The sequence below is a fragment of the Heterocephalus glaber genome, unplaced genomic scaffold, assembly GCF_053883595.1.
Source record: "Heterocephalus glaber isolate CG9 unplaced genomic scaffold, H.glaber_assembly_v1.0 deba00001457, whole genome shotgun sequence".
In the NCBI taxonomy this organism is placed as follows: domain Eukaryota; kingdom Metazoa; phylum Chordata; class Mammalia; order Rodentia; family Bathyergidae; genus Heterocephalus; species Heterocephalus glaber.
The window spans coordinates 8,312,155-8,338,573 of NW_028258305.1; the positions used below are offsets into that span (position 1 = coordinate 8,312,155).

General features: G+C 37.6%; 1 protein-coding gene and 1 pseudogene across 15 annotated transcripts in view; both read right to left on the bottom strand.

Annotated features, from left to right (window-relative positions):
* Positions 1–6,624: 6,624 nt before the first annotated feature.
* On the bottom strand, positions 6,625–7,216 carry LOC101720062 (developmental pluripotency-associated protein 2 pseudogene; annotated as a pseudogene).
* Positions 7,217–18,912: 11,696 nt separating this feature from the next.
* Positions 18,913–26,419, bottom strand: part of Sanbr (SANT and BTB domain regulator of CSR) — a 57,845-nt gene continuing 50,338 nt past the window's right edge. For all 15 annotated transcript variants that reach the window (XM_087216031.1, XM_021246325.2, XM_021246319.2 and 12 more), the window contains 2 exons: positions 24,293–24,384; positions 18,913–23,116 (listed from right to left, as the gene is read on the bottom strand). In XM_087216031.1, the coding sequence (XP_087072157.1) occupies positions 23,080–23,116; positions 24,293–24,384 (129 nt within the window). In that variant the 3' untranslated portion in view covers positions 18,913–23,079. The remainder of the gene's footprint in view (positions 23,117–24,292; positions 24,385–26,419) is intronic.

The following is a 26,419-nucleotide window of genomic DNA, read 5'->3' on the forward strand; positions in this document are numbered from 1 at the left end:
TAAAAATGTATAATTGATATTGTGTAACAGGAAGAAAAGGTCTAAAGGAGTAGGAGAAGCGGGAGGGGTAGGGGAAAGGAAAGAAGGGAAAAGAAAAAATATGAGAAAAGGAAAAAATGGGAACAAAGTCTTTGCAAGTAGGGAAGGGTGGAGGGGGTGAAGGGAGGGCAGGGGAAGGGGAAAAAAATAAGAACCAAGATACATCATGTAAAGGTCCAAGATCCCAATGATGAATGTAACTGTATTTTATATCTAAAATGTACCAATAAACTTAATGGGGAAAAAAAAGGCATGAAAACTGTTTCCCTGCTTGATCGGTACCAAGGAAGATGGGAGCATGAGCTCGTCCTTGGTCACTGGCCATTAAAGGAGTCTTTTTATTTGGATATTTTTGTAGCATGGTCTTGTTCGCTGGGACAGCTATAACATTAAACAAGTTTAAAACATAAGGATGGGGCCGGGGATTTAGCTCAGTGTTTTCGCCACCTGCTGCACAAGCGCAAGGACCAGACTTTGATCCTGGGTACCAAAAATAAACAAACAACCAAGAATAGGTAAATAAATTCTGGTAATAATCACACAGTGGAACAAAATGTGGCTATAAAAGTGAGTAAACTACAGCTACATGCATCAATGTGGATGAATTTTAGGAACACTGTTTAAGTGAAAAAAGCAGGAAAATAAATACATATGGTACCATTTTTACCAATTCAGTTGAACCATAAGCTGAATTACTTGGGTGATGAAATGATACAGACAAGACAATAACTTTAAAAAATTCATTGGAAAAATCCAAATTGAAGAACATGCTACAAATAATTATAATTTATAATCTTTAAAAATGTCAAGGTTGGGCCAGGGATTTAGCTCAGTGGTTCTGGTGCCTGCCTCACAAGTGCAAGGTCCCAAGTTTGATCCCTGGTACCAAAAAAAAAAAAGTCAAGATCAAAGGCTTTGAAACTGTTCCAGATTGAAGTAGACTAGAGAGATGTGTCAGCTAACTACAGTTTCAGACTCTACAGATTCTAGCTAGATCTTTTACCTATAAAGAACTTATATAGGACAATTCACAAAACTTAAATGTGGCCTCTGGGTTTATATGGGATTTCTTTGCACTATTTTTGCAACTTTTCTGTGCATGTAGGATTGTTCCAAAATAAAACTTAGTTTTTTTCTTTATAGCAGTTTTATTCACAATTGCCAAAATACAGAAGTAACCAAGGTGTCACTCAGTAGGTAAGTTAATAAACAAACTGGAACATTTTGACAATGGAATATTATTCAGCACTAAGAATAATTGATCTATGGAAAGCCAAAGCAATCTTGCCAAGCACGGGGGTGGATGCCTGTAATCCCAGCACTCAGGAGGCAGAGGCAGGAGGATTCAAGTTCAAAGCTAATCTGGACTGTGCAAGACCCTGTCTTAAAACAAATGAACAAACCAAAGAACAAAACCAAAACGAAATCTTAAATGCATATTTCTGGGTAAAAGCTGTTGAAAACCTACATGTAGGATTCCAAATATATGACATTCTAGAAAAAAGCAAAGCCAGCCGGGGATTTAGCTCAGTGGTTCTGGCGCCTGCCCCACAAGCGCAACATCCCAAGTTCAATCCCCAGTACCTAAAAAAAAAAAAAGAAAAAAGCAAAGCCATGGAGATGGCAAGATCTATGGTTTCCAAGGCATGAGGGGAGGGAGGGACAGATGGAGCACCAGGGATTTTCAGGGCAGTGAAACTATCCTGAATGATTCAGCGTTGGACACATGTCATCAAACATCTGTGAAAACCCATAGAATGGCTAGGCATAGGGGTCCATGCCTGTAATCCCAGCTACTTGGGAGGCTGGAGCAGGAGGATTACAAGTTCAAAGACAGTCTGGGCAACTTAATGAGACAGTGTCTCCAAACAATAATAATTTTTAAATGGGCCTATATAGTGCTAGGGTGTCCATGAGCTCAAGCCCTAGTACTGTAAACAACACTCAAAGAATGAAACCCAACATGAACTACAGGCTTTAGTTAATAATACATCAATATGGATTTATCAATTATAATGGCTGTGCAACTCTAATGCAAGATGTTAATAACAGAAGAAACTAGGAGAGGAGTTTATGGGATTACCCTGTACTTTCTACTCAACTTTTCTGTAAACCTGAAACTGGTTTTTAAAATCTATTAAGCTGGAAAAAAAAATTTAAAAAAAATATCTATTAAGCTGGGAGAGAAGCTCAGATGGTCCTAGCACCCGGAAGGAAGCTCCCTGCCTCCATCCCAGGATCCTAGGGCAGAGAAGGTGAGCTGCAAGGGTGCCAGAAGCACACTCCCCACCACCACCGTGGAAATGAGAAAACACATAAATAAGCCTCAAAAACAGGCTTCCAGATCACCTACGGCAACCCCAAAGGGAAACGAGATGGAACAATCTGATACTCAACCACCTGGACTCTCTGAACTGGCAACAAAAGAGGATCTGGGAAAAATGAAGTCAGAAATAATTACTCAGATAACAGAAAAGATTTTGCTCATGGTGCAAGACATGATTAATAAATCTAGAGAGGACACAGATAAAAAAAAATAGAGGATCTGAGGAACATGATGGAATCCCAACAGAGGAAACAAATGGAATCCATAAAACAGATACAAACAGATTTCCAAGAGATTAAAAACTTCATCAAAAGTCTGCACAGCAGAATGAACCAATGTGAGGATAGAATTTCACATATAGAAGATAAGATTGCAATTAGTGACCAGGAAAAGAAAAATTGCTTTAAAATTGTAAAGGAACACAAGAAATCAATCCAGCAGCTGCTAGACAATGCAAAGAAGAATAACATAAGACTGATTGCAGTCAATGAAGAAACAGGAGAGAGTGCAGATGACATAAAAAAGCTGTTCACAGAAGTGATGGCAGAAAACTTCCCAAGGAGGGGGAAAGAACTTGACATACAGATAAGTGAGGCATATAGGACTCCAGCTAGCATTAATAAAAAAAAATCTACACATAGGCATATAATAGTTAGGATTCCAGAAATCCAACAGAAGAACAAAATTCTACAAGCAGTGAGAGAAAAGAAACAAATGACATACAAAGAAAAGCCCATCAGAATCACAGCAGACTTCTCAATGCAAACCTTCAAGGCAAGAAGAGCTTGGAGTGATGTATTTCAAGCCCTAAAGGAAAACAGCCTCCAACCCAGATTGATGTACCCTGCAAAACTATCTTTCAAAATGGATGGAGAAATAAGATACTTTGATGATAAAGAGCACCTCAGGAACTTCATGAATACCAAACTGGCACTCCAAAAACTTTTAGACAATACCCTAGGAAAAGACAATGAGGATCACAACCCCAGGAAACCCAGCAGAATGAATCCATTGGGCGTAACAAATTAAATGTGAAGGGGGAGAATCCAACAAAAAGAAAAAGTCATGACAAGGCTTTTAAAACTTTTAACTTCACCTCCCTAATGAGTGTATAATTCAATCTTATTATTGTACTGATTAGTATTTTTCTGATTCTAGAGTTGCACACCATTCCTTGTGCTGTAGTGGCTATTTATCATCCTCTTATGTCTACATTTTAATTGGGTTGTTTATTAATGAGCTGTAAGAGTTCTTTATATATTCTGGTCATAGGTTGTATGCATTGTAAATATGGCCTGTTTAAGGACTACTTTTCATTTTAATGATGTCATTTAAAGTTCTAAATTTTGATGGAATCTCATTTATCAATTTTTTTCTTTTATACATCATGTCTTTTGTATCCTAGGTAGTTCTTGCCTACCCTGAATTCATAAACATTTTCCCTTATAATTTCTTCTTAAAATTTCATACTTTTAGGCTTTCTTATTTAGGTTCATAGATCCCTTCAAGTTATTTTCATGTATGGAAATAAAGGGTTGAGGTTAATTTTTTATACAGATACCAGGTGTTCTAGTGCCATTTGCTGAAAACACTATCTCTTCCTCAGCTCTTGAATTGAGTTTATATTCTGTAAAATGCTAATGTTAAATAATCTTTCAAAACTCAGTGGACCATATATGTGTGGTTCTACTTCTAGAATCTCTGTTTTATTCCAATGATCTATATGTCTTTCCTTACACCAACACTGCCTTGATTACTGTAGCTTTAGAAGAAGTCTTAAAATTAGGTACTAAATGTCTTCCAACACTGTTTTTGTTTTTGTTTTTAACTTTTCTAGGCCCTTTGTACTCCTACATAACTTTTAAATTTCAATATCCAATTCTTCATTTATAGCAAGTATACACAGACCTGAATTTTTATATATACCTTGTGTTTTCTAATCCTGCTAAATTCAAGTACAAGTTCTAGGGGCTCCTAGAGATTTCTTAGTATTTTCTCTGTAGATGATCATTTCATCTACATATAAAGATTTTGCTTCTGCCGTGCCAATCCTATCCTAGTTGTGTCATTTTATTGCCAGACTATTTTGGTGGGGCCTAGGTTTCAAAGTTTAATTGACAGATAAAGAGTAAGCATATCTGCCCTTGTTCCCCACCTTAAGGAGAAAGCATTGTATCTTTTCCATTCATACAAGGCGTTCTCACTGGAAGTATGGAGTACATGTCTTTAATCTGTTGAGAAGTTTCTGTTCTACTTCTAGTCTCCTGATAGCTTTCACCATGAACAGCTGTAGAATTTAGTCCAATACTTTTTCTCCAACTAGTGACAGGATCATATGGCTTTTTCCTTTCCTCTGCTAAAACGATGACTTTTGGGGGTGGATCTTCAATTCTGAACCAACACTGCCGTCGCTATACCAAAACCACTTTCTACATCCTGCCAGATCTGACTTCTAATAGTTTGTTTTGTTAAACAAATTTCTATGTTCATACTTTTTTCTTCTATTATCTTTATCCAGTTTTAGGATTAGCATAATGTTGAGTTCCTAAAATGAGGGGAGAAGTGTTCCTTCTTTTTCCTGCTTTAATTGTTTGATATAATTTACCAGTTAAAATGTTTATGAGCCTGCTGTTGTCATATAGGTAGGTTTTCAAGCTAGGAATATACTCTCTTTAATAGGTGCTATTCAAATGTATTTCCTCCAGAGCTAGTTTCATTAATTTGTCTTCCAAGGTTCTTCTTAGAAGTTGTCAAATTTATTTCAAAAAAGATTTTTGTAATATGCTTTCTATATCCTTTTAAATTCTGTAAAATCTGTAGTAATGTCTCCTAGATCTTAATATTGTAATTTAAAAAATGTATAACTGATATTGTGTAGCAGGAAGAAAAGGTCTAAAAGAGCAGGGTAATTGGGAGGGGTAGGGGAAGGGAAAAAAGGGAAGGAAAAAATATGAGAAGAGGAAAAAAATGGAAACAAGGTCTTTGCAAATAGGGAAGGGTGGAGGGGGTGAAGGGAGGGCAAGGGAAGGAGAAAAAAAAATAAGAACCAAGAGACTCATGTAAAGGTAGAAGATCCCAATGATGAATGTAACTGTATTTTATACCTAAAATGTACCAATAAAGTTAATGGGGAAAAAAAATCTATTAAGCTGGGCACAGTGGCACATACCTGCAATCTCAGCACTCAGGAGATTTGAGGCAGGAGGATCTCTGTGAGTTTGAGGCCAGCCTGGGCTATGGAGTGAGTTCAAGGCCAACCTGAACTATATAGCGATAGCCTGTCTCTTTTTTTATTGTTTGTTTGGTTTGGTTTTTTGAGACAGGGTCTCTTAATGTAGTGCAGGTTGGCCTTAAACTCACTGTGTAGCCCAGGCTGGCCTCGAATTTGTGGCAATTCTCCTACCTCAGCATCCAGAGTGCTGAGATTACAGGTGTGCACGAGCCAGCAAGACCTTGTCTCAAAAACAAAATCTATTAATTAAACCAAAACCAAAACCAAAACCAAACTGTTGGGATGGGGATGTAGCTCAGCAGTTCAGCACTTGGCTAGCAAATGTGAGGCCCTGAGTTCGATTCTCAGTACAAAAAAACCCCACTAAATTGTTCCTCTATAGAGAGACCACTTAATAAGTCTGACTAAAGGCATCAAGGGATGCTGATGATGGTAAGGGTACACTGGGCACAGCAGTTACCCAATGCATATTAATAACCTATGGGGTCTCTACCATGTGCCATTTTAAGAGATGGGAAAAGAGACAGTATGTTTATGCCTTATTTTTTCGACAAGAGTGGGAAGGCAGAAAGCTTTTCTTTGCTTCTCTGCTGCCTTCAGATCAAAATATTTTAACACTGATTGAGGTGGCATGCTTTGGGGTGATATATTCTTTTTTTTTTTTTTTTGGTACTGGGGATTGAACTCGGGACCTTGTGCTTGTGAGGCAGGTGACAGAACCACTGAGCTAAATCCCCGGCCCTTTTCTTTTTTTTCCTCTCATAATTAATCTTTTCATCATCATCTTATTCCTTTAAACACATTCAGGGTATAGCATATTATCTTCTAATCCTGGGATGAGAAAATACAGACTGGTAGCAGACAGAAGGAAGTCATCCTCTCAGGAGCATCAGGGACCAAGGTGTGGCCTGCATGGGGTGGCAGGCAAACCCAGCCTACTACATCTGCAGAGAGAAGCTGGTCATGGACCACACATCACCCGACACCAAAAGCTTGCAAGGCTTGTAGCAAAAAGGCCTTCGAAGAACTAGGAATGGAACACGAATGGAACAGCATTGGGCTGAAGGGCTCTTGCAGCTCCTCTTGCCCAAGATGCCAATATGGATTCCTGAGCTGAAGCTATCACTACAACTATATTAGTCTCCTCTTTCTCACTCACAAAAACTTTTCAGGAGCTTTTTCTCTTGGTTATCTTCTTGCATTTCCTAGAACTTGGCTGGAATTTGGCCTCCTTTGATGTTTTAGGAATAGCACATTGTTGTTCAGGGTATGCATGCTTCTGGAGCCTCAAGTATTACTTCTATTTTCTGGCATTTGGTACTCAAATTAAATTGTTGGCACCAGTTCCATAAAGTGTCCCGAGACATCTTATTAACCAAAGGCAAAATCGTGAGCAAGGGAAGGATGAGTATTTTACAATTAGGTTTTAGGCAAGGTTTGAACTGTTCATTCATTTGTGGAAGGTGAACTGCATGTTCAAAATCTGCAGTTGATCAAACATTTGGTTCCATTAGTTGTTCAGGTCCCTCTATAACTGGGACCAGTGTTAAAATAACATTTTCCTTACCTAATTCCTCCTCAAAGAAATTCTCGCTGAGACTGTAACTTGTGCCTGACATTTTCAAGACTGCCCAGAAGAAAAGACCACATGCTAAGGGTATTGGAAACTTTCACCTTTTTTGAAAATTTGTATTTTTAAGAAAGATATAATCAGCTGGGTGAGGTGGTATGTACCTGTAATCCCATTGTTGTGGGAGGCTGAAGCAGGAAAATCACAAGTTTGAGTTCCCTTGATGAGACTCTCTCAAAATAAAATCAGTGCTCTCTAGATTCAAGCTGTAGTACTGGGAAGACAGAAGAAAGAAGGAGGAAGGAGGAAGAGGAAGAAGAAGAGGAAGAAAAAGAAGGAGGAGGAGGAAGAGGAGGGGGGAGGAGGAGGGGGGAGGAGAAAGAAGGAAGAAGAAGAACAAGAAGAAGAAGGAGGAGGAGGAGGAGAAGAAGAAGAAGAAGAGGAGGAGGAGGAAGAAGGAGAAGAAGAAGAGGAAAGAAGAAGAAGAAGGAGAAGATAACTTTTCAAAACTGTTTTTACTAACTATGCCAGAATCCATTAGGTCAAAATCCTTTTGGATCTATGAGTTTTGGTTTGGTTGCAAGTGACAGAAAATCCAACTGACCTCTCTTCAACAATAAGAAAAATGTATTTTCTTACATAAATGTCCTGAGACTTGATTCACCAGATTAAGTATTTCACTAAAAATTTCCCCCCTTCCATTTTTCAATTTGGCAACTTTATCTATCACTCTTGATTCCTCTTAGAAAGCAATATGATTTCAGCAGCTCCAAGCATAATGTTCTGGTAAGATGCTCAAAGGCTCAAAAGGGAAAAAGAATATAACCTATAGTCATGCTTATTTTTTTTCCATTTAGTTTATTGGTACATTTTAGGTATACAATAGAGTTACATTCATCATTGGGATCTTGTACCATTACATGATGTATCTTGGTTCTTATTTTTTTCCCCTTCCCCTGCCCTCCCTTCAGCCCCTCCACCCTTCCCTAGTGACAAAGACTTTGTTTCCATTTTTTTCCTTTTCTCATATTTTTTTCTTTTCCCTTCTTTCCTTTCTCCTACCCCTCCCACTTCTCCTACTCCTTTAGACCTTTTCTTTCTATTTCACAATATCAATTATACATTTTGATCCTTATTTATACTTTTAGTTTTTCACACCAGAGAAACTATTCAGTATTTACATGTGTGTCCTATTTATTTCACTTAAGAGTATGGCCTCAATGTGCATCCATTTAGCTATAAATGTCTCTAGTTTCTCATTCTTTATGGCTGAGTAGTACTCCATTTTATAAAAAACCACATCTTCTTTATCCAGTCTCCAGCTGATGGGCACTTGGGCTGTTTCCAAGCTTTAGCTATTACAAACTGTGCTGCTATAAACATGGGTGCACATATATCCTGTGGCATGATTTTTAATTCTTTTGGAAAGATACCCAGCAGGGGAATAGCTGGGTCAAATGGGACCTCTAATCCTAGTTGTTTGAGGTATCTTCATATTGATTTCCACAGTGGTTGCACCAGTTTGCACTCCCATCAGCAATGGAGAAGGGTTCCTTTCTCCCCACAACTCCACCAGCATTTGTTATTGGTTGATTTCTTTCTTTCTTTCTTTCTTTCTTTTTTCTTTCTTTCTTTCTTTCTTTCTTTCGTTCTTTCTTTCTTTTTTGGTACCAGGGATCGAACTCGGGTCCTTGCCTTTTGAGGCAGGTGGCAGAACCACTGAGCTAAATCCCCGGGCCTGGTTGATTTCTTGATAGCACCCATTCTTTCTGGGGTGAGGTGGAATCTCAGAGTCCTGCTTATTTTTAAACTCCAGGGAAAACTTAACACCCGTATGCACAACAGACTTTCCCTCCATCTCACTGTCCATAATCTCATGCCTGTTCTGCCAAGAATCACTAACAAGGGAAATTCAATCACCTGTACCAGCTTGTACAAATCAAAATTCATCTTCTGGAGGTAGGAAAAAGTCAGCTTCCCTTAAGAGCATTTGATCACTTAATACCTAAACAAAATTAGAGACCAATTCAACAAAATAAGAATGTCAGGGACAGTCTACATGTGGACACCTGATATATGGAAGGTAGCATTATAAATCAATAGAGAAAGAAGTTATGTGTATAGTTTATGTCTAAATGGAAGGAAATAATACAATTCCTATATCTGTTGATAGGAAATGGATAAATATATTTTGGTAGATTCATAGATTAGATTACTATAGAGTAGCTAATAAATAACTTATTTACATAAAAATATGTAAAACAAAACCAAATTAAGAGTCTAAGGAAATGAAAGATTTCTACAGTATGAGGTCATTAGATAAATGTAAAGTTAATAAATGTATTATTGTGAGCACAAAAGTAGAAGCATAACACATGTAGTATAGCAACATGCATAGACAATAAATATCAAATTCAAGGAAATATTTACTTCTGGGAAAAGAAGAGGAAGGTGCAGAATTGTCTATGATAGGGGTACTTGGAATGTTTTATTTCTTATTAAAAATTCTAATGATTGTAAGGGCTGAGAATTTAGCTCAGTGGTTCCACCGCCTGCCTTGTAAGTGGAAGGACCTGAGTTCGATCCCCAGTACCAAAAAAGAAAAAAATTCTAATGATTGTGTTGAGATGCTGAGTAGTGCATACTTAATTAAATGTTTTGTATTATCGTTCTACTTTTCTGTCTAGTGGAAATATTTAATAATAAGTAAAAAGAAAGTATAGACAAGCAAAAATGAAAAAAAAAGAGCATCTATAGGAGGACACAGTGCATGTGCCAGTAATGTCAACTACTTGGGAGGCTGAAGAACATAAGTTCTAGGCTAGCCTAGGCAAATTAATGAGACTATCTTGAGAGGGAAAAAAGCAAGGAGGCTGGGGACTTAGTTGGTTCTATTTCCAGCATCATAAAAAAAAAAGAAAGAAAGAAAGAAGAAGAGGAGGAGGAGGAGGAAGAGGAGGAGGAGGAGGCTGGGGATTTAGCTCAGTAGCACCGCGCCTGCCTGGCAAGCACAAGGTCCTGAGTTCAATCTCTGGTACCAAAAAAAAAGCATCTATAGTTGTATCTCTTTTTTCCATGTCTGAAATAACTTCTATTAACATTTTGGTATAAATCTGCCCCAAGTTTTTCTCTTATCTTTGTTTCTCTGCCCACCTGGATAGGAAGAACAAGGGTTGAAGGTCGCTGGGTAAATGCTGTGAAGACAGTGTGCAGAGTTTAGCAAGCTAAGCAATCTGGATCTTCATCTACACATTTAGAGGCTGCAGTTTCACTCAGGAATAGGTATTTCCTAGATGGAGAAACATTTCGGTATTCATTAATTTGCTTGCTATCATTTATTTTGATTTGTTCAAACTACTTAAAAATTTCTCCTCAAATTTTTTTGGAGTTTTTTTTTTTTTTAGTCAGGGTCTCCCTTTGTAGTTCTGGCTGGCCCTGAACTCACTATGTAGCCCAGGCTGGCCTCGAACTTGTGGCTATCCTCCTGCCTCAGCCTCCTAAGTGCTGGGATTACAGGCGTGTGCCACCACGGCCAGCTCCCATCAATTTTTCAGAACTATTAGAGATTCTAAATACTTACAGAACCTGTGGAATCAATAACAAAATCATGGATCTGAAAATAGGTAATTCTGGCATTTGAAGGGCATCAAATTTAAACATTTTGTAAGTGGTCTTCTTTTTAGTTTTCTACTTTCCTTATTGTTTCTTGTCTCCTAGGATTTCTTATGTATAACATCTATAATGTCTTTTATCAGCCCAATATTTTGTTTCATTTTACAAAAATGCACATGAATACTTAGTAATTAAGGCTAAATGTAAAAGTACTATGAAACTTAAAGTATGGTTTCCTTGCACTTCAGTGCCACCTTAAGGTAGAGCTCTGCTGTCAGAATTTATGCTTTCCTAATTTTTTATGCTACTGAATGCATTTCTGCCTAAGGTTTACGGAGTTGGTCCTTTAAAATTTTTCTTGTCTCATAGCAGTATGGTCTTCAACTCATCTGTACAACAAAGAGAGCTATCTGTTGAACTTTAAAGTACGTGGACAGTAGGGTCAATTCCAGACCTACCATCAGAGAAACATTTATGTTGGTTTATTGGACAAAGCTAGACGCCATTTAAAAGTGTTCAGTTTCATCATTTATTGGGGAAAGAGTCACCTTTCTTTCCCAAGTATTGGAGTCCAGGCACTCATGTGGTCAATGATTATTAATGGCCAAAAGTGCACACATTTTAAAGATCCCTTCAAGTATTTGTTCCTGATGTGAAATAATTCTTACAGTTGCCTATATTCATTGAAGCTTTAAAAAATTTTTTTAGAAAATATATTATCCACAGAAAAGTGTAGAGTCTTAACTAACAGCTTCATCTACCACTCAGAACTAATGTGAACACTCATTTTTGATTGATATTTTTATATATAGGGAATAAAATATTATATTTCTAATAAAATATTAGAATATTTGCTGGTCAGGGAGTCAAGACCAATGAAAACAAAGTATAGAAACATCAGATTGCTAAATGGTAGTGATATTTTAAGTACAATACAATTCAGACAGGGAAAGATTGGCAGATTCATGAAGAAGGTGAGATTTGAGCAGAGACTTGAGCAAGGGGAATATTTCAATAGTCAGCAAAAGGACAACAATCTAGGTGGGAGGATAAAATGAGCCAAAGCCAAGTCTTTCATGTGGTCTAACACTAATATATTTTGAGCACTTTTTATGTGTCAATATTTCAAGTGTTTTATGTGTATGCAACTTGCTTAATACATCAATGCTCTCATCGACAGTATGCTGATCAAATAAGATTTTTCTGTTACTGACTTTAAAAAAAGTAGCCATCTCTGGGTCTCAATTCTCCATCTGTACAAACTCATAGTACATTCGTGTGCAAGATGGATATATGCATATGGGCAAATACATGTGTCTATTCATCTTTATTTATTTTTGGTACTGGGGATCGAATTCAGGACCATGTACTTTTGAGGCAGGCACAGCACCACTGAGCTACATCCCTAACCCTCATCTTATTTTTGGTACTGGGGATCGAACTTGGGTCCTTGCGCTTGTGCAGTAGGCAGCGAAACCACTGGGCTAAATCCCTGGCCCTCATCTTCATTTTTGAAAGACAGTTTTGTTGAATATATGATTTTGGCCAACAGAATTTTTTTTGGATACGTTGAGTGTGTTACCTCACTGCCTTCTGCCCTACACTGCATCTGATGAGAAATTAGCTAAGGATCTTAGTGAGGTCTCTTATAAGTGATGATTCATTTTCCTCTTGTTCCTTCAAGATTTTTTTCCTTGTCCTTGGCTTTGGCGTTTTCACTATAATGTCTGTATTTGTGTCTGCATTTATCTTCTTGGAGTTTGTGCAGCTTCTTGGATGAGTAAGTTTTTATCAAATTTGGTTTCAGCCACTATTTTTTGGACTATTTTCCTCACCTTTTCTACTTTAATTATATGTACAAGGGCCGATAAAAAGCTATGATGATTAAATTAAAAATATTATTACAGTAAAAACCACATTGCCTTTACATTCCCTCAAAATACCCTTCTCACTTAGAACACTCTTATCCCATCATTCTTGTCACTTTCTGAAGCAGTTCTGGAGGTCCTATTTCATGTTTTTATTCAGTTTGAGACAGGGTCTTACTGTGTAGAGCAAGCTAGCCTTGAACTATGTGGCCTACAATGGCCTCAAACTTGTGTTGATCCTCTTGCCTCAGCCTCCTGAGTGCTAAGACTACAGCAATGTGCCACCACACCTGGCTTTTTCATGTCTTTATGATGTATTATAAAAAATATGGTGAATGCTGCTGCTGAGTACCACCTAACAGAAAGGTATGCTTGTAAAAAATTAGTGTGTTTTCATCCACCTTGTTCACTATACCTAGCCACCTGTAACTTCTGACTCTTCCCCAAAGTCAAAATGACCATGAGATGTAAATGTTTTGAACTGATTCAGGACATTTAGGGAATCATGAAAGCTCAACTAAAGACACTCATGAAAGAGGATTTCCAAGAGTGTTTCAAAAAGTGCTAAGAATGATGAAATAAGTGTTCCAAGCAAGAGGGAATATTTTGAAAGACTGTTACAGTTTAGATCTAAAATGGCCCCTAAAGCCTCATGTGTTTGGAAAGTAATTAGATTATGGAGCATTGTAGCTGACTTGCTGTTAGAAAGGGGGGTCTGGACAGAAGAGGTGGGCACTGTGGACGTGACTCCAAAGAGCATATCTCCCTTCCTGGTTCCTTCCTTTCTCTCTGCTTCTTGGCCACCAAGAGTGTTTTAGTTAACTTTTTTCATTGCTGAGACAAAATACTCCACACTCAAGTTAAGAGATGAAAGATTTAGTTCACAGTTTGTAAAAGCTTCAGTCCATAATCGGCTGGCTCCAAAGCAATATGGCTTCGCAGAGGAGAAACAGTTCATGACAGCCATATGGTAGCAAAGCAGTAAGAGATCTTAACAGTATCTGTCTTCCCCCTTTATCGTATCTAGGCTATTCAGGGTGGGTAGCACTCACACCCTTAATCTTAGTGCCCTTGAGCCTAGCACTGTACCATGAATTGATCAGTGTCACACACACTAGCTCCAGCCACCCCTGAAAAAGCCCCACCTATGACCGCATGAGGCTTTGGTGTGGGGGACATCTAGACACAAGCCATAATAATGAGGTTAGCAGCTTTCCTTTGCCCAGGTCCTTCCACCATGCCTTTGTGTCTTGGAGCTGGCCAACAAAGAACTAAAAATGTGAACAAAAACAAGGCTCTCCTTTAGGCTGTAGGTGTTGGGTATTGTGTCTCAGTAATGGGAAAGTGACTAAGACAGGGATTAATGGCAATGTATCTTTTACTATAATAAATTTTTCTATTTCTTGACCACACCAGGTATATTAGTGAGCCTGATGGTATCCTATATTTGCCTGATGCTCTGTTAATTTTTTCTGATTGTAATATATTATTATACAAATAAAAAGATAAAAAGGTGGGAGAAATATAGGGATGGAAAATACATGAATAATCACTTTCACGAGTTTGTGAAATGCTCATAATTCCATGGTATCGTCGCTGCTAAAATGCCACAGTGGTTGCTCCTTATTCAACTGTTCACATTTAGCACACTGAGAGAAAAAGTGGCAGCTTATTTAAATATTTTATTTTACTTGGATCCTGAAGTGACACAGATTTCAGCAGAACTCACCTGGGTTCATATCTACTCAGACTAAGTCAATGTTTTTCTTTACAGAGTGGCAGGCTGGTCTTGAGAACTCATGAAGTGACTGTCCCAAGGCCTCCACCCATTGATGATCTAGCAGGTACAGATGAAAGTGATGTCAGGCTGGGGACAGGCCAGACCTCGGAGATAGCACCTTCAAGGGTGAACTCCCAGCTGCTCTAATGACTTTTGTAGGCTCTGGGGATGCAGTGATGGTCAAGAAGACCAAGTCTCTATTCTTGTGGAGCTTGGAGCTCACATTCTAGTATGGGAGATAGACTACAAACCAACAAATGAAAAAAGGAATATATCAGAGTAGTCACATCACATAGAAAAACACTATGATGGTGTGATGAGAGTGATACAGGTGGCTATTTTACATTGGGCCAGGAAAAGCTTCCATCAAACTGAATACAATCCAACTTTTTTTTATTATTGTTTTGAGACAGGGTCTTGCTATGTAGTTCAGGCTGGCCGTGAACTCACTATGAAGCCCAGACTGGCCTTGAACTCAAGGTGATCCTCCTGCCTCAGCCTCCACAGTGCTGGGATTTCAGGCATAAGCCACCACATCCAACTTTACAATCCAACTTTTTAAACTTCAATTTGCAAAGTTAACAAACCTGAGTTAGCCTATGGTTGTCCCTCAGACCTTCTTTTTCCTTTCGCTTACTACATTCCAGTCACAGCCTACCTGTTCCTCCAACAAGCAAGCTCATTCCCACCTTGAAATTCCTTCACTTTAGCTGTTCCCACCATCTACAAGAGTCTTTCCTCAGGTCAGGGATTTAGCTCAGTGGCACCGTGCCTTCCTTGCAAGCACAAGGTCCTGAGTTTGATCCCTGGCACCAAAAAAAAAAAGTCTTTACTATAAATCAGATTTTAGTTTAGATATTACTTTCTAACAGGAGTCTTTCCCAAACCCATAAAAAATTTTTTTTCTTTATATATCCTTTTATTGGTACATTTTAGGTATACAATATGACATTCATCATTGGAAATTTGCACCTTTACATAATCGCTCTTGGTTCTTATTATTTCCCCCTTCCCCTGCCCTCCCTTCAAACCCCTCCATCCCTCCTTATTTACAAACACTTTGTTTGCTTTTTTTTCATTTTCTCATATTAATTCCATTCCTTTCTTTCCTTTCCTCTACCACTCCCACTTCCCCTTTGCCTCTTTTCTTCCTATTTCACATTATCTATTATACCTTTTAGTCCTTATTTACACTTTCAGTTTCTCACACTAGAGAAACTATTTGGTATTTACGCATGTGTGTCCTATTTATTTCACTTGAGTATCGCCTCAATGTGCATCCATTTAGCTATAAATGTCTCTAATTTCTCATTTTTTATGGCTGAGTAGTACTCCATTTTATAAAAACCACCACATTTTCTTCATCCAGTCTCCAGTTGATGGGCATCTGGACTGTTTCCAAGTTCTAGCTATTACAAACTGTGCTGCTATGAACATGGGCGCATATATGTCACTGTGGTATGATTCTTTTAATTCTTGGGGAAGATACCCAGCAGGGGAATAGCTGGGTCAAATGGGACTTCCAGTACTAGTTCTTTGAGGTTTCTCCATACTGATTTCCACAGTGGTTGCACCAGTCTACACTCCCACCAGCAGTGGAGCAGGGTTCCTCTCTCCCCACAGGCCCACCAACATTTGTTATTGGTTGATTTCTTGATAGCAGCCATTCTTTCTGGTGTGAGGTGGAATCTCAGTCCTGTTTTCATTTGCAACTCTCGAATGACCACTGATGTTGAACATTTTTTCATGTTTATTTACCATTTCTACTTCTTTGTCTGAGAAATGTCTGTTCATTTCACATGCTCATTTTTGGACTGGGTCTTTAAATTTGGGAGGTCTGATTTTTTTTAAGTTATTTATATCTTCTAGATAGTAGACCTTTGTCTGAGGAACAGCAGGTGAAAATTTTTTCCCACATTGTGGGTTGTCTCTTCACACTGCTGGTGGTTTCTCTTGCTGTGCAGAAGCTTTTTAGTAAGAAGAGATCCCACTTGTTGACTGTTTGTGCTAGTTCATGGGCAACTGAGGTTTTGTTCATAAAATCTTTTCCTACGCCAATGTCTTCAAGAATTCTACCTAACCTCTGTTCCAGCTGACTCAGCATTTCTATTTTAATATTTAGATCTTTAATCCATTTCAATTTTAGTTGAGTGCATGATGAGAGATATAGGTCTAGTTTTAATCTTTGGCAAGTTGAAACCCAATTTCTCCAGCACCATTTACCAAAGAGGCTATCTTTCCTCCAGTGAGGGTGTTTGGCTCCTTTGTCAAAGATGAGGTGGCTGAGTGTGTCTGGAATTGTTTCTGCACCTTCTAATCTGTTCCACTAGTCCTCAAGTCTGTTCCTTTGTCAGAACCATGCTGTTTTATTACAGTAGCTTTGTAGTACAGTTTCAAGTTGGGGGTTGTAATACCCCCTGCCATATATCTGTTACCTATAATTGCTTTTGCTATTCTGGGTCCTTCTTGTTCCAAATGAATTTTTGGATTGTTTTCTCAAGATCCATGAAGTATGCTGCTGGGATTTCAATTGGGATTGCATTGAATCTATGTAGCAGTTTTGGAAGTATGGCCATTTTCACTATGTTGATCCTTCCTACCCAGGAGGAAGGGATGTCTTTCCATTTTCTGATATCGTCTTCAATCTCTCTTTTCAAAGTGCTATAGTTTTCAGAGAAGAGGTCTTTGATTTCTTTTGTTAGGTGGATTCCTAGGTATTTCAGTTTTTTGGATGCTATTGCGAAAGGAATTGTTTGCCCTATTTCTCTCTCAGTGAGTCTGTTTGTGTAGAGGAAAGCTACTGATTTTTGTGTATTGACGTTGTATCCAGCTACTTTACTGAATTTGGTTATTAAGTCTAGAAGACTGCTGGTGGAGTTCTTGGAGTCTTCTATATAGAGCATCATGTCATCTGCAAAAAATGACAGTTTGACTTCTTCATTTCCTATCTTTATTCCTTTTATTTCTTTCTCTTGTCTAATTGCCGTGGCTAATGTTTCCAAAACTATATTGAACAGGAGTGGTGATAGTGGACATCCTGTCTTGTTCCTGATTTTAGTGTGAAGGATTTCAATTTTTGACCATTTAGTATGATATTGGCTGTTGGTTTTTCATAGATGGCTTTTATCAGATTAAGGTAGAGACCGTCTAATCCGATTTTGTGTAGGGTTTTTATCATAAAAGCGTGCTGGATTTTGTCAAATGCTTTTTCTGCATCTATTGAGATGATCATATGGTTTTTGTCCTTGGTTCTATTGATATAGTGTATTACATTGACTGATTTGAGTATGTTGAACCATCCCTGCATCCCTGGGATTAATCCCACTGGGTCAGGGTGTATGATCTTCTGGATGATCTTCTGCATTCTATTTGCCAGTATCTTTTTAAGGATGTTTGCATCTATGTTCATTAGAGAGATTGGCCTATAGTTCTTTTTTGGTTCTCTGCTTTGGAGATCAAGGTGATGCTTGCTTCCAGGAATGAATTCAGGAGTATTGCTTCCCTGTCAATTTCATTGAAGAGTTTAAACAGTAGTGGCAGCAGTTCCTAAATGTCTTGTAGAATTCAGCAGTGAAGCCATCAGGACCTGGGCTTTTCTTAGTTGCTAAGTTTTTAATTACATTTTCATTGATTGATATTGGGTTGTTTAGCATTTTTAGGTTTTCTTTGTTCAACTTTGGTAATTCATATGTATCTAGGAATCTGTCCATTTCTTCTGTGTTTTCCATCTTATTGGCGTATAAGTTCTCGAAGTAGGTATTGATGATCTTCTGGATTTCTGCTGGGTCTGTTGTAATTTCATCCTTTTCATTCCTAATTGCATGGATTTGGGCCTTTTCTTTCCTTTTTCTGATAAAGTTGGCTAAGGGTTTATCAATTTTGTTTATTCTTTCAAAGAACCAACTCTTGGCTTCATTGAGTTTTTATATTGTTTTCTTAGTCTCCATTGCATTGATTTCTGATCTTTATAATTTCCTCCTTCCTATGGGCTTTGGGTTTGTCCTGCTCTTCCTTTTCTAGAAGCTTGAGGTTCAGCATCAGGTCGTGTAATTGGGCTTGCTCTGTTTTCCTAATATGAGTATTCACTATGAATTTCCCTGGTAAGACTTTCATTGTGCCTTATAGATTCCGGTATGTTGTACTGTCATTGTCATTTAATTGAAGGAAATGTCTGATTTCTTAATTTCCTCTGTGACCCACTGGTTATTCAGAAGTGTGCTGTTCAATTTCCATGTGTTTATGAAATTTTTGCAGTTTCTTTTGCTATGGATCTCCAATTTCATCACACTATGGTCTGATAATATATAGGGGATAACTTCAATTCCTTTGTACTTACCTAAATATGTCCTATGAGCCAGTATGTGGTCTATTTTGGAGAACGACCCATGTGCAGCTGAAATGAATGTGTATTCTGATTTTGTGGGGTGGAACACTCTGTAAACATGTTAAGTTCATTTGTTCAAGAGTTTGAGTTCTAGTATTTCATTTCTTGTTTTTTGTCTAGTTGGTCTATTTGTGACAATGGGGTATTGAGGTCTCCCACTACTATTGTGTTAGTGCATACATGACTTTTCATGTCCATATTCGCTTTATATAGTTGGGTGCACTAGTGTTTGGTGCATAGATATTTATGATTGTCATCTCTTCCACTTGGATTGTTCCAAGCATGTAGTGGCCTTCTTTGTCTCTCTTAATCAGTGTGGGTTTGAAATCCACTTGCTCTGCAAAGAGACTAGCTACTCCTGCTTTTTTTCAGGTTCCTGTCACATGGAGTATTGTTATCCACCCTTTAACTTTCAGTCTATGAGTTTCTTTTTGAATTAAGTGTACTTTTTGTACGCAGCATACTGTTGAATCTTGGTTCTTAACCCATTTTGCCAGTCCATTTCTTTTGATTGGTGAAGTGAGACCATTAACATTGATGGTTATAACTGATACATATTGAGTTATCATTGTCATGACTTTTTCTTTTTGTTGGATTCTCCCTCTTAGCTTTTAATTTGTCATGCCTGGGGGATTCATTCTGCTGGCCTTCCTGGGGTTGTGATCCGCAGTGTCTTTTCCTAGGATTTTGTCTAAAAGGTTTTGGAGTGCTGGTTTGGTATTCATGAAGTTTCTAAGGTGCTCTTTGTCATGAAAGTATCTTATTTCACCATCAATTTTGAAAGATAGTTTTGCAGGGTACATCAATCTGGGTTGGAGGTTGTTTTCCTTTAGGGCTTGAAATACATCACTCCAAGCTCTTCTTGCCTTGAGGGTTTGCATTGAGAAGTCTGCTGTGATTCTGATGGGCTTTCCTTTGTATGTGATTTGTTTCTTTTCTCTCACTGCTTGTAGAATTTTGTTCTTCTGTTGGGTTTCTGGAACCTTAACAATTATATGCCTATGTGTAGATTTTTTTTTTTTTATCAAGGCTAGGTGGAGTCCTATATGCCTCGGTTATCTGTATGTCAAGTTCTTTTCCCCTGCTTCGGTCGTTTTCTGCCATCACTTCTGTGAACAGTTTTTTTTTTATGTCATCTGCACTCTCTCCTGTTTCTTCTTTGACTCCAATCAGTCTTATGTTATTCTTCTTTCCATCATCTAGCAGCTGTTGGATTGATTTCTCATGGGCCCTTACTATTTTAAAGCAATTTTTCTTTTCCTGGTCACTAATTGCAATCTTATCTTCTATATCTGAAATTCTGTCTTCACATTGGTTCATTCTGCTGCATAGACTTTCAATGGAGTTTTTAATCTCCTGGAAATGTTTGCATCTGTTTTATGGATTCCATTTGTTTCCTATGTTGGGATTCCATCATGTTCCTCAGCTCCTCTATTTTTTTATCTGTGTCCTCTCTAGATTAATCATGTCTTGCACTATGGGTACAATCTCTGCTGTTACGTGAGAAATTATTTCTGATTTCATTTTTTTCAGATCCTCTTTTGTTGCTAGTTCAAGGAGTCCAGGTGGTTGAGTATCAGTGTTCCATCTCGTTTCCTTTTGGGGTTGCTGTAGGTGATCTGGAAATCTGGTTCTGAGGCTTGTTTATGTGTCTTCTCATTTCGACAGGGGTGGGGTGTGGTGTGTGTGCTGGTGGCGCCTGCACAGCTCACCTCCTCTGCACTGGCAGCTGTGGCTCGTTGACCCAGAAACATCCTCTGTGCTGGGAGCTGTGGCATGCCTACCCAGAAGCCTCTTGTTCTGGGAGCTGTGGCTCATTGACCTGGGAGCCTCCTCTGCGTTGGGAGCTGTGGCACACCTACCCCCCTCAACCCATTTATCATTAGCAAATAAGCATTACAGAGTTTCAGCTTCAGTTTTCAAAGTGATTAGCACATCTCACAGTACCTAGGGTTGAGCATTCTGAAGATGGAAAAAACAAATTAACGGGATTGTGTGCTCTCAGCAGTTACATGATCATCTTTTCTGCAGTATTTTTGTTGTCTCCCCCTCTCCCAGGGTGCTAGAGATCAAACCCAGGGCCTTACACATGCCACTGCTCTAACACTGAGGCTTCTGTGGCCCATTTCTTTGCTGAATGTATACCAGAATAACTATATTTAAAATAATCTTAAAAATTTCACCTTGTAGGGCTGGGGATTTAGCTCAGTGGTTCCTCCGCCTCCCTCGAAAGCACAAGGTCCCAAGTTCAATCCCCAGTACCCTAAAACAAAAACAAAAACAAAAAAAACAAAAACAAAAATTTCACCTTGTAACAGAGCTAATTTTACATGAACACCTATGGAATCTAGAGAAACCTAGACTTTTCTCTGAGAGGGTGAAATGCTTCAGATTAAGGGACTTTCCCCAAAAGTTGTGTCATTAACATTTATTTCAGTCAAAGAAATATGAATTCAGAATGTAAGGTAAAACCTCAAAGTATCTGGTAAAAGAAGTGTAACAAGTTTGAGTAAAATGTTGGTGGTTCCTGTGCCATGTATTACAGACAGACATTAACAAAACAAAAAGGACATTCTACAGAGACTTAAATTCTGGTTTTTAAAAATAAATTCAGTGGTACAGCAGTTTGCATTTTTATCATAAATTAAAAACGCATCTTTTCCTTCTCTAATTGTCACCATCACAACACTGTTTACATATATAAACCCAAATCTTTTTACCAGTGAATATCTTAAACCACCACAAGAAAGGTATTTAACAGGGTTTTAATGTACAACAAAACATTTGCTTTTGGAAATAAATATGGTATAATCTATTTCCAAAATATTAAATAATTGAAATAAATATATGCTGAAACAAAAATTTCCAAACCTAAGTTCAAAAACTTTGGCAAAGCAACACCTATAATATCAAATCAATAGCTCAAATATCAACTAAAATACTAACTAAAAACAATGATTTCTGGAGGTGGAGATTTAGCTCAGTGGTTTCCCTGCCTGCTGTGCAAGTGCAAGGACCTGAGTTCGATCCCCAGTACCAAAACAAAAAAAAAAAACAACAAAAAAAACACCCCACAATGATTTCTGAATGTGTAAACTAAATATAACAATTGAACATTTCAAAAGATGGCTGTTCAGTCACAAAGTATCAGTCTATTCTCTGAATAATTTGAACACATTTCAACTACAAGGCAAATGAAGACCAAAAAAAGAAACAGTGCATCTTAAAGTTTTTCAGAGATCTATATATAAGTAACTTCCAAACACATAATTTATAATATGCTTATGGTTTGGAACAGTTTTTCCCTGAGCATTCTTTCTGCCTGGTTAGAAAAACTAAAACATGATCTATAAAATAGAATTTTAATTTTATTTTGGTTTTTCTTGAATATATGAAAGTTTTCACCCATCAAATGTATGTGGGAATTTTTCAGACACTGTTAAAGTAACAAGAAATTGTGTTTTAAAGGTATATATAAATGGTTATAGAAATATAGATGGACCTCAAAACACTAAAAATGGTTATGGTGAGTGTCCCATACAACTGAAGAGAGTTACTATCCTAAATCTACCAAGAGTTATTTTAACAAATCTATAATAGCACTAGCTTCTCAGAGAAAAGAGGTAATGATCAGTTCAGATGACCTATACATAAGCATTAAAAACTGAAAGAAATAAAAGTTGGATTAATATTGTACTTTCGACAGAATAATGCTGAAAAAAATCCTTCTGCCTAACACAGTATTGAAATACTTACCTTGAAACTTCAATGCAGTCTTGAGCTCTTTCACTCCTTAATATTCATGCAAGCTTAACATCACTGGTAATATCATACAAACTGCGGTTCTCAATATTACCCCCAAGATTTACAGCCCAAGAGACAGTACAGTTAGTGCACATGCACAGGAATACTAGCAGTTGTGTACCCCTAATTTTTTTAATGTCTTAAAAGAACTTAGTGATGTAACAATTGAAACTTTTCTTTCAAATAAAGAATAACAAATATTAGGAATTTTAACAATGCAAAATTTGTAAATAATTGTTTTCTACATAGCCTAGAATCATACTAAAAATTAGATTTAAGAGGATTCATATTTACAATTAGATTTTCATAAAACCTAACTATATGCATCTTCAGTATTATGATTTATGTGCCTTGCAGGAGTAATTAATAAATAAAACATCCAGAAGTCATCATTCTGAAGGTCTTCAAGAAGTGAGCATTTCAGATGTCCACGAGTACCTTCTGTCTTTATATTTTAAGGTGGTTTATCCAGGACGCCCTTGACCAAAACGACTTTTGGATCTGGATTTTTCAAACAGAAAAGAAGGTCAGAGTTGCTTCTAGAACAACAGGAAGTTGCTATTGATTTATACTGTTCGCTGACAATATCAAAATTTAGTAACTTCATATAGCTCCATAATCTGTTTTCTAAACCCCCTGGAGTGAGATGTATTTAGAATTCAGAATTTTTTCAGAGATAATATGGTTATGTATATTGTATATTATTTATCTGGAACAGATAATCAAACACATTAATGTTTCTTCAAAGTGAAACAAATGAACATTTACATTAGGTGAGAAAATAAAAAAACATACAAATATCCACACAGTAGGGTCAGTTCAAGTTTGAATGGGCACAAATGTATGAAAAAACTTTTTACCTTCCAAGCTTTGTAGATTTCAGAATTACATATAAGGGATTAATCTGTAATATTAATGTTCAATTCTCAGTAACTTAATTTTTAACAGAAAATTGGTGTAATGATTTCGACTTAGAATGTCCCCCAAAATCCTCATGTGTTCAGAGAGAGGTTCGGCTTTTAGAAGGTGACTGGATCATGGGGCCGCTACACTCAACAGGGGATTAATACACTGATGAGTCCACAGCTGAATGTGCTGTTAAGAGGTGGGTCTGGTCAAAGAGGTGAAAAAGGCAGGTCACTGGGGGTGTTATTGGGAAGGGTAAATCTCCCTCCTTGGGACCTCCTTTCCCTCTCTGCTTCCTGGCAGAGCAGCTGTCCTCTGCCCAGGCCTTTCCACTATGGCATTTCTGCCTTTGAGCCAGTCAACTGTGGACTGAACCCTCCAAAAACCGAGAGCCAAAATAAAACTCTTCTTCTCAGAGCTGTGTCAGGTGTTGTGTCTGAACGATGACTAAAGTGACTAAGACAATTTGTGATGCAAAATGATACAAGAACCACAAGTTATATTAAGAGAAATAAAAAACCAAATCAAGGAACAGGAAAGACTTCAATGACTCATATAATATAATATATAATCTACAAATAATACAGTATATCAGTTTTGCTAATTCATAGTTGCAGCTGGCATAGAATGGAGCCAGACCAATAAAAAGAAAACTTACAACCAAATTAAAATCATGTGGTTCTAGTGCTACCATGATTTACTACTCCCTCACTCTCTCAAAAAAATCACTCCAAAGCCAGAGGCATCCTGAATTAGTTTCTGCTGATTTACCTTGTGTTCTTCTCTGAGCTGCTTTGCCGCGTACTAACTGGCACTGAGGCTTTAATTTGTGCTTCAAGCCTGGAATAAATACCTCCTGCAAACTATAAAATAAAGATGTAAAATTACCTTAAGGAATCAACAGAATCTCTGCTTTATTAAAATGGCATCCTTCTAAATTTACATAGTAATTTTAAAAATTTTAAAGTTTTTTTATTAGTACATAAACAGTAATTTTATTTTTGATATTTAAAATTCAGGCATAATTCACATTTTGAGGTAAAATTCAACATTTTAGCACAGAGTTCTGGGTTTTGACAAATGCATACTGTTGTATAATCACAATGAAGACATAAAACAGTTCTATCATCTCCAAGAAATCCCCTTGTTGCCTTTGTAAAGCAACATCTATCCATTACCAACTTCTCACAACCACTGATCTGCTGTTGCTATGGTTTTGCATATTCCAGAATATTTCATATATGGAATCACACAGTATGTATGTTTTTAAAATCTATTTTCTTCCACTTAGCATAATGTATAGGAGATTTATCCAAGTTGTTACATATACAGTATTAGGAGTTTGTGCTTTTTTAATAAGTACATTTTATCTATTTGTTAAACCAAAAAGTCTTTAGATGGTGAGTTCTCTGAAATAAAACAGTTCACTAAGCTGTTACAGAAATTAGAGCAGAAGGGCCAGGCATTTGGCACTGCCTGCCCTGCAAGTGCAAGGATCTGAGTTTGATCCTTGGTACCAAAAAAAAAAAAAAAAAAAAGAAATTAAGAACAGAAACAAGGACCAGGTCCTGGGACATGGCTGAGCTGCTCGCAAGGCTCTGTAGAGGGGTTGGGACCAAGCCTCCTAAACTTGGGGACTAGCATTCTTACAATGCATTTTGGGGAATTAAGGCATAAATTGGTTGTTTTTTTGGTACCGGGGATCGAACTCGGGTTCTTGTGCTTATGAGGCAAGCAGCAGAACCACTGAGCTAAATTCCCGGCCCAAGGCATAAATTGTTTACAAAGAGCTTACATTGGCTGTTGATAAAAAGAGGCAGGATATGATGAAGCAGGGGAAGCTTTCGGACAGGTGGAAGTCTGTTATGCAGAGGAACTTGAAGCCTGAGGACCGGCTGAGGCTAACAGTTAAGCTTTTTTCTAAGTGGATTAGTGTCACCTGATGTTCAGTAAACTGGGGTCTGAGTCAAGCTTTCAACACACATTCCTGCATTTGTTTGCTAATTAATTTCCTCTTTTCCTTTCCATCTTCCAGCCATTTCCCTTTTTTTTTAGTACCAAGGATTGAACTTGGGTTCTTGTGCTTGCAGGGCAGGCATTGGAACCACTGAGCTAAATCCCCAGCCCTAGCCATTTGTAATTTAGGACATCTCAGAATTTTTCTTTTGCCACATTTACCAGCTAACGGACATCATTTGGGGCATTTCTAGTTTTGGGCAATTATGAATAAAACTACTAGAAATAAGTAACTTGTATGGTGAATGTTTATAAGAAACTGCCCAACTGTTTTCCAAAATGGCTTTTCTTTTTAGCATTCCTACTGGCTCTTATGAGACTTCTGGTTCACTCCTTATCCTGGATTTGGTATTTTAGTTGGTGTATAGTGGTAGATCACTGAGGTTTTAACTTAAATTTCTCTATAGACTTTGCATTTTTTTCATGTCTTTATTTGCCACCTGAATTTCTTCTTTCAAGGTGTTTAGTTAACCTTATGCTGATTTATTTACATTTACTTTATTACTGAGTTTTGAGAGTCTTTATGTGTCCTGGATACAAATGTTTTATAAGTGTTTTAAACTTTGCTCATAGTATATGGCTTGCCTTTTCATTCTCATTCTCTTAACAGTGTTTTTTTAAAAAAAAATTTTTTTTTTTTTTTTTGAGGCAGGGTCTCACTATGTAGCCCAAGTTGGCCTCAAACTCAAAGATCCTCCTGCCTCAGCCTCCTGAGTGCTGGGATTACAGGTGTGCACCACAAACTTTAAAATGTTGAAGTCTGACTTGTGTATTTTTTTCTTTTATGGATTATGTTTTTGGTTGTAGCTAAGAAATGTGTCTAATCCAAGGTCACAAAGATTTTCTCCTAAGATTTCTAAGTTTTATATGGAAGTAAAACTT